Source organism: Columba livia, chromosome Z (genome assembly GCF_036013475.1).
Source record: "Columba livia isolate bColLiv1 breed racing homer chromosome Z, bColLiv1.pat.W.v2, whole genome shotgun sequence".
Lineage (NCBI taxonomy): Eukaryota > Metazoa > Chordata > Aves > Columbiformes > Columbidae > Columba > Columba livia.
The window spans coordinates 1,920,696-1,937,181 of NC_088642.1; the positions used below are offsets into that span (position 1 = coordinate 1,920,696).

Consider the following 16,486-nt stretch of genomic DNA (forward strand, 5'->3'; position numbering starts at 1 on the left):
CTTTTGGTCAAAAACGGAAGCGTGAAAAATACACTTCGATATCCTACAGGTGGGAAACATTTCTATTTAAAAATTACAAAGCACCTTACAAACACAAATGAATGGTCTCAAAGCTTTTACTTAAGACTTAACTTAATGAAGGTGCTGAAATATTGTGAGCTAATTAGAAACTAATTAAGGGTGGGATCTTATCAACTGTTGTTAATGAATGAGGGGGATGTAGTGTCAGGTAAATCAATGGCAGAGAGGGGAAAAAAATAGCATAAAATCTGCTTTTTTTAAAGACAAAGTTGCCTGTTGCTGTGTGAATAGATTCATTAAACCATTGCAATTATATAGGGAATGCTGGTTAAGATTATTTTGACTCAAACATTGGATTGCTTGCAGGAAAACAATACAAAATTGATGAAACTTAAACTGAATGAAGATGTGACAACTTTTCTTCGTATGCAAAGTAAAAATATACTCATCTGCCAGACAGTCTCAGTGAATCCACTAAAGGTTTTACACACCCAAATACACCTCAACATGTATTTTTTTCAAAAACACCTTTGAAAAGGCTGGGGTTTTGTGGATTCTCCCGAGGAAAGTCCAACTTTTAACAGGATGAAGGTTGGAAACAGGGCAAAGCACCTCAGGGCGCCAAACCGCCGTTAAAGCCGCTCCCAGAGACGAGCCCTCAGGGTCTGAGGTAACTTTTCCCCGTACAACCCTCCTCACCGCACCCGTGGAATTCAGCTGCGGATGGCGGGGGAGAAATATATTAAAAATACCTTAAAAAGTGCTGGCTTCACTCCGCCCCCAGCGTGACGAATGTGCGGCGGGTCAGGCGCTGGCGCGGCGGGAGCGGAGCGGAGCGGAGCGGGTCGGCCATGGCGCTTCTGAGGGGTGAGGCTCCATCAGCCCCGCCGGGCTCCTGTCACTCAGCCCCGGCGGGTTCCTGGCGGTTCCCCGGCGGTTCCCCGGTACCGGGTGGGGGTTGTGGGGCTCCCCAGCGAGGGTGGTGTGGCCGCCGGGCACTGAGGGGGCAGCGGGACCCGGGCTGGTTGTGTCATGGCGGGCGGGTCTGAGGTAAAGGTGACCGGCGGTGCTTGACTTGCTGCAGCGCTTAAGTCACTTGTGGTAGAAATAAACCCAGATTTTAGCTACCTAGCTTTAATATATACGCAAACGGTGCATATATGTGTTAAATAACTGTCCCTATTTGCGTGCAGTGACTAGAAGTGACACTTAATAACTTAAACTTTGTTTTGTCACATCCACCCCCCCCCGCCTGTGTCAGCGGTAAAAAAGCACCAAGTATTTTGTGGAAAGAAGTGCTTTCTGCTTTACGCAGTTAAAATGTTATGCCTCTTAAAAATGAGATGAATACGCCCAATTATTCTTTAAAAGCAAAATTGGAGTGTGGTGAACTTGTGCTTTTTATCTGTTTGACAGAGCTTTGCTGTTTGGCGGGTGGTACCTAAATAATAACGTATATAATCACGGTTTGAGGTTTCAGGGCTGAGAGCCTGTCTACTGTAATTTAATTCTGTAATTCTCTTTGGTGTAATTAGTGTAATTCCATATTGCTCTGCTGAACTGATAATAGAAAGCATCTTTGCCCAAACTTGTTTGGTGTTAGTTTTCTGTGCCCATTTCATAATCTTCTCTCTTGCAATAACGTTTTTCATACACACTTCTCGCCTGTTAATTTTTGGGGGAGGTTAACAGTTGGTTTTTAGGCCTTTAAAAGAGGATCTGATGAAATATTGTCATACCAAGAAATGCTGGAGGATTAAGGAATGTTATAACAGCCTGTTTGGCAGCGGGTGATTAACAAAACCTGATTAAAAGAAGCCTTGAACTGAGTGTTTGGTGAGGATTCAGAGTGACCTTTGCTTTCTAGCCCTAAAAGTTTCCTTATCCCGGTGTATTTCATCCGATGTTTTATCACCTTGGAAAATTGCAGAGGCTTTGGAAGTCTTGCCATGGTAATGTAGGATAGTACTAATTAATAGGGATTTAGAGCTGTTGAAGACCATGGGATCCTTTATTTGGAGGTGTCGCTCCAATCAAGCAAAAATAGGAAGGCTCTGCAGTAATAATCCTTAAAAAAGTCCTTATGGGAAAGGCTCTGTGCTCATTTATAACTCCACACAGGTTGTGCTGCTTTTCCCTTAGAGATTTAGTGAGCGACCAGGGTGAAAGAGAGAGATGTTATTGTGAAAGCTGAAGGGCAAAGTTCCATCCTCGGGCTATTCAGCAAATAATGTGAATAAGCGACAACATGGCCAAAAGGGAGGAGAACAAGTTGGTTTAGTTTGCTCCGCAGCAAAGCTTTGTGACCAACTACGGTCTTTTGCTTTACATTGTTAACATTTGATGAAGTCTCAAAGGGAATATTCGATAATTTATAGTTAATACAATCCATTTGGGACAGTTAAATCAAACCACCTGCTGTAAGTTTTGGAATATTTACTGTGTCAGTGCTACGTTTTAAGGGATCAGCAGCAGTGTGCTTAGCACCTTTTTAGGGTGTTACTTTGTTTTGCTCTTTTCATGGCTTCAAACCCCACGTTTTATGCATTCATTCCTATCTTTTAGCTGCAATTCTTACTTAAATTATCCCCCAGATAATGAGTGTAGTAATTGCGTGCTCCAGGTTTTAACATTGTATTCAGGTTGTGAGTGCGACCTTGACCAGTTTGGAAGGTTCTTTTGTATAAATTGCGCAGCCTTGGGATCCGAATACAGAAGAAGAAGAAGAGAACCCTCACCCTGAAAATAAACCCGACAAAATAATCTGCATTACAGAGCTGAAAACAGCATTCACAAGATGCTTAACACACAGGCGTTTCATTCGCCTGCATTCTTGTATCTGTATTTCTCCTTCTAGTGTTACTTAATATAACCGGGGATGTTTCGTGGCTGTTGTTTAACTGGGGGAAAGGTCACAAATGGGCGTGCATGTGTTTTCGCACGCGGGAGCAGCGACACTGTGCCAAGATATTCAGTTTGCTTCAAAGGTGGCTTTTCCAGAGCTGAAATTCTGCTTCTGGCCAATGCGTTTGTCCACAAATCTGTATCTAAAATATCTGGGTGTGTTGTTTTTTTTCAAATCGCTTTCTGGAATCTTCCTAGTCTTGCTTTCTGACCATTGATTCTGCATACCTTACAATCATAGAATCATTTGGGTTGGAAGAGACCCTCAAGATCGTCAAGTCCAACTGTTAACCCAACCCTGGCACTGACCGATGTCACTAAGAACCTCATCTGTGTATATTTCCAACCCCTCCAGGGCTGGTGACTCCAGAACTGCCCTGGGCAGCCTGTTCCAATGCCCCACAGCCCTTTGGGGAAGAAATTGTTCCCACATCCAACCTCAACCTCCCCTGGCGCAACTTGAGGCCGTTTCTTTGTGTCCCTGTGTCCCCTCAGCTCCTGTTCTCCAGCTGAACCCCCCAGGTCCCTCAGCCGCTCCCATCACACTTGTGCTCCAGCCCCTCACCAGCTCCGTTCCCTTCTCTCCACTCGCTCCAGCACCTCAAGGCCTTTCTTGGCGTGAGGGGCCCAAAACTGCCCCCAGGATTCATGGTTTGTCCTCCCCAGCTCCCAGCACAGGGACGGTCGCTGCCCTGGGCCTGCTGGCCACACCAGTGCTGGTACCAGCCAGCATGCTGGTGGCCTCTTGGCCACCTGGGCACACGCTGGCTCATGTCCGACCACTGTCACCAACACCCCCAGGTCCTTTCCAGCTGCTCTTCCCCGACCCTGCAGCGTTCATGGGGTTGTTGTGACCCAAGTGCAAGACCCGTGACTTGGCCTTGTTAAACCTCAGACAATTGGCCTCAGCCCAACCATCCCGATGGTCCAGATCCCTCTGTAGAACCTGCCCACCCTCCAGCACATCAACGCTCCAACTTGGTGTCATCTGCAAACTCACTGAGGGTGCACTCAAATCATTGATAAAATATCTATATCCTATTGATAAAGTTATATATATCCTATATCTTATTCATCTTGAACTGTGTGGGTTCACATTTCTTTGCTTTACAACCTGCTTCTGAATTTAGGATGTTACCCGCTTAGAATGGGGATTCGCTGTTGGTTATCTGGCTAATTCTCGCTCCTCTCGCAGGCGTGTTCATCGTCGCGGCGAAGCGAACGCCGTTTGGGGCCTATGGAGGTTTGCTGAAGGATTTCAGCGCCACCGACCTGACGGAAATCGCCGCTCGGGCCGCGCTGGCCGCCGGCAAAGTCTTTCCCGAGATCATCGACAGCGTCATCGTCGGCAACGTCATACAGGTTGGTAGCGTGGAAAATTCGCTGGTCAGCAGCGATTTTATTCATCCTCTGGTCCTGTACATAGTTGCCTATGGTTTGCAGCCAAGAATAAGCCAAAGGGATGGAAATTAAATGGGTAAGTAGCGTTTATAGTGTTATGGTTCATGTTTAAGGGACATACCCGCATGATTTGTGATATTATTGGGAGCGATCATATTTTTTCCAAAGAGCTTGTTATGTACAGAGCACCAGCATTGCAAAACTGCCTTTACCCACATGTTAGGGTTAGGATTAGGATATTAGGATTAGGGTTTTGTTTTAAGCAAGACAGCAAAGAGCATTTCTGGTTTGGTTTTGCTTTGTATTCTGACTTGACTTTGCTTTATATTCTGCCTCACCTCTGTCCCTGGGAAAGTAATGGAACAGCTTATCCTTGGTGCCATCTCAAGGCATATCAAGGATAAGAGGGTTATTAGGGGCAGTCAGAACGGCTTTACCAAGGGGAAGTCATGCTTGACCAACCTCATAGCCTTTTATGAGAATGTAACAAGGTGGATGGATGACGGCAGAGCGGTGGATGTGGTCTACCTTGACTTCAGTAAAGCCTTTGACACAGTCTCCCACAGCATCCTCACAGCTAAGTTGAGGAGGTGTGGTCTGGACAATAGAGTAGTGAGGTGGGTTGCAAACTGGCTTAAGGAGAGAAGCCAGAGAGTGGTAGTCAATGGTGTGGGGTCTAGCTGGAGGCCAGTATCTAGTGCAGTGCCTCAGGGGTCAGTGCTGGGGCCAATATTATTCAATATATTCATTAACGATTTAGACGAGGGAATAGAGTGACTGTCAGCAAGTTTGCTGGTGACACCAAGCTGGGAGGAGTGGTGACACGCCAGAGGCTGTGCTGCCATCAGAGACCTGGACAGGCTGGAGAGCTGGGCGGGAAAATGTAATGAAATAGAACAAGGGCAAGTGTAGAGTCTTGAATCTGGGCAGAACAACCCCAGGTTCCAGTATAGGTTGGGAAATTACATATTAGAGAGCAGTGTAGGGGAAAGGGACCTGGGGGTCCTGGTGGACAACAGGATGACCATGAGCCAGCACTGGGCCCTTGTGGCCAGGAAGGCCAATGGTACCTGGGGTGGGTTAGAAGGGGGTGGTCAGTAGGTCCGAGAGGTTCTCCTTCCCCTCTACTCCGCCCTGGTGAGACCACACCTGGAATCTTGTGTCCAGTTGTGGCCCCTCAGTTCCAGCAGGACAGGGAACTGCTGGAGAGGGTCCAGCGTAGGGCAGCAAAGATGCTGAAGGGAGTGGAGCATCTCCCTTATGAAGAAAGGTTGAGGGAGCTGACTGAGGGGTGACCTTATTAATGTTTATAAATATATAAAGGGTAAGTGCCACGAGGATGGAGCCAGGCTCTTCTCGGTGGCAAACAATGACAGGACAAGGGGTAATGGGATCAAGCTGGAACACAAAAGGTTCCACTTAAATTTGAGAAGAAACTTGTTCCTGGTGAGGGTGGCAGAGCCTGGCCCAGGCTGCCCAGGGGGTTGTGGAGTCTCCTTCTGTGCAGACATTCAAAACCCGCCTGGACATGTTCCTGTGCGACCTCACCCAGGCGTTCCTGCTCCAGCAGGGTGATTGGACTAGATGATCTTTTGAGGTCCCTTCCAGTCCCAAACATACTGTGATACTGTGATTAAGGGTAGACGGGCTTATTTTGCCCTGAGTGTTTCAAGGGTGCCGAAGAGCCAAGTAACAGAACTTTTGTGATATGTGAACAAACTTGCAGCGTTTCTTCTTGATTTTCAGCCTAAAGTATAGCTTGTGATTCTACAGCTGCCATCTCAGCTTCTTTTCAGGTTTCTTAAGAACTGATTGTGGCCTAGAAAAAGAAACAGTGTCCAAATTTCTTACAGTGCTGTCACGGAGGCACCCCGAGGTTAGTTTAAGGGACAACAGGGTCCAAACCAGCTTTTATTAAACCGGTGAGAAACAGGGTTTTAGCACTCCAAAAGTGACATGAATATGGGTTCGGATATCAGTTGAGGAAAATTATTAAGGGGCAGCAACTAATACAACAGGCGGTCCACAGTGTGCATGCACATGGCATCACCAAAACCAATGCCGGCGCTGCCCCTGAGTCCGGGAAGAGTCCACACTTGCCTGAACACGGTGTGGGATTATTTAAAGGGATACACATACTCATATTGAGTACAGAAAGTGTACACTCGCAATCCTGCGAGGGTAGATTTATAACACATTCGCAATCCTGCGAGGAGAGATACACGTGCAAATGTGCACGGATTATTACACGTGCTTATGTGGAAGCACGGGAGGAAAATACACTCGCGATTCTGCGAGGAAATAACTTATACACGTGCTCATATTGAGCACAGAAAGTATAAATACGCGTGCAGATGTGCACGGGAAGTAGATACAGTCATGCGAGGGCTAATTTTACTCACACACGTGGCGGCAAGGCAAGCGGAGTCTCCATCCCAGAGTCGGGGGGAAAGCGGCTCCTGGCAGCTCGTAACTTCAAGAGATCGCATGCAAGGGGCAGAGCCTCGACAAGAATCCCGTTTTATAGCCTGATCAGATCTGACTGGGGGCATTCCAGAAGCTTCTCTGCACCCCCACCCTGGCTGTGTCACATAAGACTCTTTAAGTTACTGATTTTGGTCTTAACATCTTTAGTCCCTTTCCGATCATATAGGATAGTGTGGTTTTGAAGTGCTTCTTCTCACAAATAGGATTTTTGGTGAATATCCACCATCTCGCAGTGATGCAATTACAGCACGCTGCCTTTTCATCCGGAGTATTAAAGAAATCAGAGTGTAATGAACCCTTTTATTTGTTCTGCCAACAGAGCGCCGCGGACGGGATTTATATCGCGAGACACGCTGGGTTACGGGTGGGAGTTCCCGTCCCGGTTCCAGCCCTCACCGTCAACAGACTTTGTGGCTCTGGTTTCCAATCCATTGCCAATGGATGTCAGGTACGTAGCTCTTATTTTTTAATCTGTATTAGTTATATATTATTCAATATATTCATCAATGATTTGGCCGAGGGAATAGAGTGACTGTCAGCAAGTTTGCTGGTGACACCAAGCTGGGAGGAGTGGTGACACGCCAGAGGCTGTGCTGCCATCAGAGACCTGGACAGGCTGGAGAGTTGGGCGGGAAAATGTAATGAAATAGAACAAGGGCAAGTGTAGAGTCTTGAATCTGGGCAGAACAACCCCAGGTTCAGTGTAAGTTGGGGAATGACCTATTAGAGAGCAGCGTAGGGGAAAGGGACCTGGGGGTGCTGGGGACAGCAGGGTGACCATGAGCCAGCACTGGGCCCTTGTGGCCAGGAAGCCAATGGTACCTGGGGTGGGTTAGAAGGGGGTGGTCAGTAGGTCAGAGAGGTTCTCCTGCCCCTCTGCTCTGCCCTGGGGAGACCACACCTGGAATATTGTGTCCAGTTGTGGCCCCTCAGTTCCAGCAGGACAGGGAACTGCTGGAGAGAGTCCAGCGCAGCCACCAAGATGCTGAAGGGAGTGGAGCATCTCCCGTGTGAGGAAAGGCTGAGGGAGCTGGGGCTCTGGAGCTGGACAAGAGGACACTGAGGGGTCTCAGATCCTCTCATGGGGATCAATATGGAAAGGGGGAGTGTCAGGAGGATGGAGCCAGGCTCTTCTTGGTGACAACCAGTGACAGGACAAGGGGTAGTGGGTACAAACTGGAACACAAGAGGTTCCACTTAAATTTGAGAAGAAACTTGTTCCTGGTGAGGGTGGCAGAGCCTGGCCCAGGCTGCCCAGGGGGTTGTGGAGTCTCCTTCTGTGCAGACATTCCAACCCGCCTGGACACCTTCCTGTGTAACCTCATCTGGGTGTTCCTGCTCCATGGGGGGATTGCACTGCATGAGCTTGCCAGGGCCCTTCCAACCCCTGACATCTTGTGTTTATAACCTTGATAAAGTGTTAACACCTGATAAGTATAACCTCTGATAAGAGTGTTAACATCAGAGAAATACGTAGAAACATGTTCTTCATGTTTGGGATGAGGCTTAACGTGGATTTTTTAGCTACCACTGGTAGTGATTTCCTATTGTCCTGCATGGTATTGTGAAGAAGTTCACCCTCCACTGTGACATATATTGTGGTTGGTCTTAAAAATCATCGTCGTAGCTATTTTTGGTTTAACATAAGGAACGCAACATCCCGTGAAATAGAGCTCAGCTGTGCAGTAGTTGCATTTTGTGATCCTGTTTGGGTGAATTGCAATTCCTGGGCATCAGAACCACAACAGGAGGCTTCCCACTGATTATTGCTCATATTCTCACCTGTGTAAGCAGCAACCTGTGCTTTTCAAGTGCCTTTTTTCTAGTGCTTTCTGCAAAGGCTGCACTGAATAAATCTGTTGGCGACTTTGACCACCTATATGAAAACTACAACACACAACCAAGCTGCAGATTCTATTCCAAGCTGCTTAAACGTACACAAAGTTTTAGTAACTATAGGAAGCATCTCAGTACATAGTACAAATCAATCGTAGTAATTATTAATTAATCATCTGATGCCTATCGAGATAATTTCATCTGCTTCCATTCCAGTCTGCAAATAACTTGAACTGTCGGGTGGTGCATTTAGGAATTGGAGCTTTTAGGTTCTGTGCGCTTAATTAGACTCCGATCCTAATACCCCTTCATCGATATACACATGGCTAAGCTTGAATTTGTTCTGTGTGCGGGTGGCTTTGTAGGTGATGAAGTCTTTTCCTAAAACAGTTGTTACGGTCTGACCAAACCAGCAAATTAAATCCTAAATCTAGTTGTTTTTTCTCTTAACAGGAAATTTGCCTTAACGACTCCGAAGTTGTTCTGTGTGGCGGAGCTGAAAATATGAGCCAGGCTCCATATGCAGTTCGAAACATTCGGTTTGGAACCAGATTAGGAGCAGAACTCAAGGTCTAGTACTTTCTTTTGCTTGTAAAGCTAGTGAGGGTAGCAATGGGTAAATAAACCAGTAAAGAATAAATACCTCCAAGCTGTAAGCATCTCTGAATTCTAAAAATGGTCAATTGCAATTAAATGCATTGCTAGAGAAATGATTTTTATCTTCTGAAGAGACACTGTCTCCCATAATATACTCCTGCAAAAGCTGGGAGCCCATGGCTTGGGCAAGTGCACTCTCTGCTGGGTTAAGAACTGGCTGGAGGGCCGGGCCCAGAGAGTGCTGGTGAATGGGGCTGCATCCAGCTGGCGGCCAGGCACTAGTGGTGTCCCCAGGGGTCAGGGTTGGGTCCGGTCCTGTTCAACATCTTCATTGATGATTTAGATGAGGGCATTGAGACCATCATCAGCAAATTTGACACCAAGTTGGGAGGGAGTGTGGAGCTGCTGGAAGGCAGGAGGGCTCTGCAGAGGGGTCTGGAGAGACTGGAAAAATGGGCCCATTCCAATGGGATGAAGTTCAACAAGGCCAAGTGGCGGGTGCTGCCCTTTGGCCACAACAACCCCTGCAGCGCTCCAGGCTGGGCACAGAGTGGCTGGAGAGCAGTCAGGCAGAAAGGGACCTGGGGGGACTCATGGACAGGAAGCTCAACAGGAGCCACCAGTGTGCCCAGGTGGCCAAGAAGGCCAATGGGATCCTGTCCTGGATCCAAACCAGCGTGGTCAGCAGGACAAGGGCAGTGATCCTTCCCCTGTGCTCTGCATTGGGGAGGCCACACCTGGAGTGTTGTGTTCAGTTCTGGGCCCCTCAGCTCAGGAAAGAGATTGAAGTGCTGGAGCGGGTGCAGAGAAGAGCAACAAGACTGGGGAAGGGACTGGAACACAAGCCCTATGGGGAGAGGCTGAGGGAGCTGGGCTTGTTTAGTCTGGAGAAGAGGAGGCTTAGAGCTGAGCTCAGCACTCTCTAGAACTACCTGAAGGGCAGTTCTAGCCAGGTGGGGCTTGGTCTCTTCTCCCAGGCAGTCAGCAATAGGACAAGGGGGCATGGGCTTAAATTTAGGCTGGAGATTAGACAGCAATTCTCTGCAGAGAGAGTGGTCAGGCATTGGAATGGCTGCCCAGGGAGGTGCTGGACTCACCGACCCTGGAGGTTTTTAAACTGAGCTTGGCCATGGCACTTAGTGCCATGATCTAGTCAATGGGCTGGAGTTGGACCAAGGGTTGGACTCGATGATCTCTGAGGTCTTTTCCAACCCAGTCCATTCTGTGATTCTGTGTAACATCAAAATGCTAAATTATGATATTTCGATGGTTTTTTCTACACTGTTTTTCTATTAATAATTCTAATAATTCTAATAATAATTAATTTTCATATTCTATCTAATTTTCACGCAGCTGGAAGACACGTTGTGGGCCGGCCTAACAGATACGCACGTTAAACTCCCTATGGCGCTTACGGCTGAAAATCTGGCCGCAAAATACAACATCACGCGGGAGGACTGTGACCGATACGCCCTCAAAACCCAACAGAGGTGTAAAGCTGGTTAGTCCGTTTAAGAATGGAAGCGTTTCTGATATAACTTCAAATCTAGTCTGTTTTTAGCATTGATTGGAATGATCTTTACGTTCTGTGTAGCTCGTGCATCTTGGTGTAATCCTTTTTGTGCTCGCAGCTCAGGACGCCGGTTACTTTAACGCTGAGATGGCACCGATTGAAGTGAAAACGAGAAAGGGGAAAGAAACGATGGAAAAGGATGAGCACCCCAAACCCCAGACCACCCCAGAACAGCTGGCAAAGCTCCTGTGTGTGTTTAAGAAGGACGGGACGGTCACTGCCGGGAACGCTTCGGTGAGTACGTCAAGGCCTCGGCTCCTGAAGCGTCGCTGCGAACGTTCTCCAAGTCCATTGTCGCCACGTTGGTGTCTTGCTGAGCCACCTTTGGCTCTTGATGAAAATTATTTCTAATTTTGGAATTAAATGGCCGCGATTAACCCTCCCGGCCTCTAAATGGTGAGGGATCCTTCAGTCCGCTCCTATAATTTGGTTCTGTGCATTGCCGCCGGGCTTTTAGTGAGTCGTTAACGCTTCCTCATCAGCCTCTAATGATGCAGTTGCTGCCTGTGTAGAATTCGCCCTTGCTTCTGCTCATCTTTTACCACCGTTAGTATCCTCTGTGTCCAAACCACGTTTTGCTCTTACCCAGGGTGCTTAGCAGCACTGTTCCTCTTACAGTCATTACCTTAATTAACTGATTAATGTTCTTTGGGCCGGAAGGACCACTGTAATTGTATAATTCCTTTCCAAAATAGGCATTGGTGTCTGCATTAATATTATACACCATCAATAGTGTTCTTGCCAGTCTACAGAATGATATTTCCAGTGTAAGGGAGGCTTCAAGCGGCAAAAATGCTTCTGAAGCATTGAAATTAATTAGAAACCTACATTTATCTTTCGCAATCCACAGAATAGTGGAAGACTGTGGTTTTGAATAAACGCTACTAATTGTCTGTTAAATATTAATATCCTGGACTCAAGCTTTTCTGAGAGGCATATTCAGTTTAAAGTGTGTCAGGGTTTATATTCTCCACTTAAGATGCTTTTCTCTCTCATTCCAAGGGGGTGTGCGATGGAGCTGGTGTTGTCATCATTGCCAGTGAATCGGCCCTGAAGAAGCACAGTCTTACTCCTCTGGCACGAGTAGTCGCGTATCATGCGTCTGGCTGCGACCCTTCCATCATGGGCATCGGTGAGTTGTGGTAAAACACAGAATCCCAGAATGTCAGGGGTTGGAAGGGACCTGGCAAGCTCATGCAGTGCAATCCCCCCATGGAGCAGGAACACCCAGATGAGGTTACACAGGAAGGTGTCCAGGCGGGTTGGAATGTCTGCACAGAAGGAGACTCCACAACCCCCTGGGCAGCCTGGGCCAGGCTCTGCCACCCTCACCAGGAACAAGTTTCTTCTCATATTTAAGTGGAACCTCTTGTGTTCCAGTTTGTACCCATTACCCCTTGTCCTGTCACTGGTTGTCACCCAGAAGAGCCTGGCTCCATCCTCCTGACATTCACCCTTTAGATATCTGTAAACATGAATGAGTCCCCCCTCAGTGTCCTCTTGTCCAGCTCCAGAGCCCCAGCTCCCTCAGCCTTTCCTCACACGGGAGATGCTCCACTCCCTCCAGCATCTTGGTGGCTGCGCTGGACTCTCTCCAGCAGTTCCCTGTCCTGCTGGAACTGAGGGGCCACAGCTGGACACAAGATTCCAGGTGTGGTCTCCCCAGGGCAGAGCAGAGGGGCAGGAGAACCTCTCGGACCTACTGACCACCCCCTTCTAACCCACCCCAGGTACCATTGGCTTCCTGGCCACAAGGGCCCAGTGCTGGCTCATGGTCACCCTGCTGTCCCCAGCACCCCCAGGTCCCTTTCCCCTACGCTGCTCTCTAATAGCTCATTCCCCAACTTACACTGGAACCTGGGGTTGTTCTGCCCAGATTCAAGACTCTACACTTGCCCTTGTTCTATTTCATTACATTTTCCCGCCCAACTCTCCAGCCTGTCCAGTTCTCTGATGGCAGCACAGCCTCTGGCGTGTCACCACTCCTCCCAGCTTGGTGTCACCAGCAAACTTGCTGACAGTCACTCTATTCCCTCGGCCAAATCACTGATGAATATCTTGAACAATCCCGGCCCCAGCACTGCCCCTGAGGCACTGCACTAGATCCAGGCCTCAACTGGACTCTGCCCATTGACCACGACTCTCTGGCTTCTTCCCTTCAGCCAGGTCACACTCCACCTCACTCCCCGCTCATCCAGACCGCACTCCCTCAGTTCAGCGCTGAGGATGCTGTGGGACACTGTGCCAAATGCCTCACTCAAGTCAAGGTAGACCATGTCCACCACTCTGCCACCATCCATCCATCTTGTTATGTCCTCATAAAAGTCAATGAGGTTGGTCAAGCACGACTTCCCCTTGGTGAAGCCATGTTGACTGCCCCTAATGACCCTCTTAGCACTGATATGCCTTGAGATGGCACCAAGGATAAGTCGTTCCATCAGTTTCCCAGGGATGGAGAGGCATCTTAGATTTTATTCTTTTGATAAAACAGCATCAAGCAGCGTTTAAATATCCCAGAGGAAGGAAAGAGAGGCTGCAGTGTGCTGAGTCTGGTAGCTCTGAAGGCTTTTGTGTGTTTACTAGAGTGTTACTCACAGGGGTTGATTTACTCCTCGCTTTGGCTGAAGGGCTACGTGTGGTACCTATAATATTAGCTCTTTTAGTCCCCCACCTTTTTCCTTTTTCACTCTGTTAGTAAGTCAAGAAAACAGTCGCTCTCAATTTTTTTAAACCCAGTTTTCTCCTGAAAATCACTTTAATTTCTATAAGCTTTAATTCCCATAATTAAATGTGTAGCTCTGATTTGTCTTCCTCACTGCTTGTTGAAGGAGTTTTGGCTCCATGTACCCCTTTCAGTTGCTCAAGCTAAGAGCTTGAGCATCTATTCAGGTATTATTTTGGCAAACCAATTACTCTTCTTTTTTCACCAGTCCCGTATTTTATGCTTCCTGATCAAGCAGAATTTAATGCAGACATACCCTCCAATCCAGACACCTTGGGATTGATCCCTTCTGACTGAGCAGCTGCCTTTTCAGAGACATAGATAGTCCTGCCTCACAAAGTCTGGTAAAATACCATCGTGCAATAGCATTGTTAATATTTTAGGGGTGTTTTTTTGGTCTCATGATCAGCTGCCATCTCAATATCTTTCTCCTTTCAAATTTCAAATGAATTAGCCCTTTCGAATAATCTTTGAGTGTCCCCTTAGGTAGCTGTGCTTTGAGATTAATCACCGCTAGTGGATTATACATGGTTATAAATGGCAACTTTTTTCCAGAGAACAGTTTTATATCCAAACTCTGTAATATTCTCAAAAGAAAAAATCTTACTGGCTTTATTTGGCTGGGACCTGTGTCCAAAGGAACCTTTTCTTGTTAGTTTTATTGACTAGAAGATTTTCCGTTCAATTATATTAACACCACCAAACGAACAATAACTGTAACTAAACACGTGTCTGGCAAACTCCAGAACAGCCTTTTTCTTTCTTGGATTCATTGCCAGCACAGAGACTCATGGAATGGAATCTGATGAGGCTTTACGAAGCTATTCCTACATATTTATAAGCTTTTATTATTGTTTTATTTTAATCTAACTAACTGCACACAATTTCCCAACAGGCCCTGTACCTGCAATCACCGAGGTTCTGAAAAAAGCAGGATTGACCCTGAAGGACATGGATTTGGTAGAGGTAAGGAATTTAAACATGAACGTGAGCTTACTCCTCATGGCTTGACCTGACAACCTGTGCCTTGTCTGCGTACGCTTTTATCAACACCATTTTTCATATTGACCTGGAGAAGAAACGCGCCGCGTTTCATCCCGTGCGTGCAGACGCCGCTGAAAGCTTGTGCGGAAAATCAGAGGCGAACGGTTTTATCGTTTCTCTGGCGTTTCAGGTGAACGAGGCGTTCGCACCTCAGTATTTAGCTGTCGAAAAAGTTTTGGGCCTTGACCCTGAAAAAACCAACGTCAACGGCGGTGCCATCGCCATAGGTCACCCTTTGGGTGCGTCGGGATCGCGGATCACAGCTCATCTGGTTCATGAATTAAGGTACTTTTAGTCTGCTTTCAGAAATTCTGTCTCCTTTGGCTTTCTTGATGGTAAAAAAGCCAGACCTTGTTTTCTACAGCAATATTTCAACGTCAGTTGAGGCTGGATGATCTTTTTCTAGAAAAAGAACAACATACAGAATCACAGGATGTCAGGGGTTGAAGGGCCCTGGCAAGCTCATGCAGTGCAATCCCCCCATGGAGCAGGAACACCCAGATGAGGTTACACAGGAAGGTGTCCAGGCGGGTTGGAATGTCTGCACAGAAGGAGACTCCACAACCCACCTGGGCAGCCTGGGCCAGGCTCTGCCACCCTCACCAGGAACAAGTTTCTTCTCAAATTTAAGTGGAACCTCCTGTGCTCCAGTTTGTACCCATTGCCCCTTGTCCTGTCACTGGTTGTCACCCAGAAGAGCCTGGCTCCATCCTCCTGACACTCCCCCTTTAGATATCTGTAAACATGAATGAGTCCCCCCTCAGTGTCCTCTTGTCCAGCTCCAGAGCCCCAGCTCCCTCAGCCTTTCCTCACACGGGAGATGCTCCACTCCCTTCAGCATCTTGGTGGCTGCGCTGGACTCTCTCCAGCAGTTCCCTGTCCTGCTGGAACTGAGGGGCCACAGCTGGCCACAGGATTCCAGGTGTGGTCTCCCCAGGGCAGAGCAGAGGGGCAGGAGAACCTCTCGGACCTACTGACCACCCCCTTCTAACCCACCCCAGGTCCCATTGGCTTCCTGGCCACAAGGGCCCAGTGCTGGCTCATGGTCACCCTGCTGTCCCCAGCACCCCCAGCTCCCTTTCCCCTACGCTGCTCTCTAATAGCTCATTCCCCAACTTACACTGGAACCTGGGGTTGTTCCTACCTAGATGCAAGACACATTCTAAACCATATATAATAGTACTTACTTGCTAACTAGTTTCCTTTCATAAAATCTGAATGACAGCAACTGTGGTTTCATTAATTTTCACTGTTCTTTCTTCCGTACAGGCGTCGTGGTGGGAAATATGCGGTTGGCTCGGCTTGCATTGGCGGCGGACAAGGAATTGCTCTTGTCATAGAGAACACGGCCTGAGAGACACTGGAAAGTGCAGCACTGCCCAAATCGCTAATTTCCTGAGAAATTGCTGCCTTTCGCGGCGATAAAACATTGCCGCCTTCATTTTGTGCCATTCCTGCAAGGTAAAGGAATAGCCAGGAAGTCTGAATTCCGTACAAAAAGATGAATTAATGTCTTTCGAAGCAAAGGAAGCGTAACGCCAATATAATTTCCCACTGATCAAGGGTTTTGTGAAAGCGTCTTTTCAATCAGGGATAATGTAGGCAAAATTCTTTTCATTTCCTGAGGAAATTGCCTGTCAAATTTTCACCAAACAGCCTTAAACTAGCAGTTGGTGCAGCTCTAGAAGCAAATATTGTGTAAACTATTTTTCTTTCAGCTGCCACTGCTGTCTGACACGTGCACCTTTTTATTATCAGGAGATATAAATTTAATTGGAGACCTTCAGTACGTACTGATTGTGGATTGTAACCTGTACCCGCTGTTGGCGAGGGAAAAATGAGCGCAAGCTGAAATTCCCATTGTGCCTCCCAAAAGAACAATAAATACAAGAGAAAAAGAA

General features: G+C 47.5%; 1 protein-coding gene across 1 annotated transcript; it reads left to right on the plus strand.

Moving 5' to 3' along the window:
* Positions 1 to 759: 759 nt before the first annotated feature.
* On the plus strand, positions 760 to 16,486 carry LOC135577390 (3-ketoacyl-CoA thiolase, mitochondrial-like). The gene is made up of 10 exons (XM_065046819.1): positions 760 to 888; positions 4,121 to 4,287; positions 7,133 to 7,261; positions 9,103 to 9,219; positions 10,600 to 10,747; positions 10,878 to 11,053; positions 11,822 to 11,951; positions 14,437 to 14,507; positions 14,716 to 14,870; positions 15,855 to 16,486. Exons 1-10 carry the CDS (start codon positions 873 to 875, stop codon positions 15,937 to 15,939), a joined length of 1,194 nt encoding a protein of 397 aa, XP_064902891.1. The 5' UTR covers positions 760 to 872; the 3' UTR covers positions 15,940 to 16,486.

Coding starts and splice junctions, on each gene's coding strand:
- LOC135577390 (XM_065046819.1), top strand. Junction 11,054..11,821: donor TCACTGCCGGGAACGCTTCG/GTGAGTACGTCA, acceptor TCTCATTCCAAG/GGGGTGTGCGATGGAGCTGG. Junction 14,508..14,715: donor AGGACATGGATTTGGTAGAG/GTAAGGAATTTA, acceptor CTGGCGTTTCAG/GTGAACGAGGCGTTCGCACC.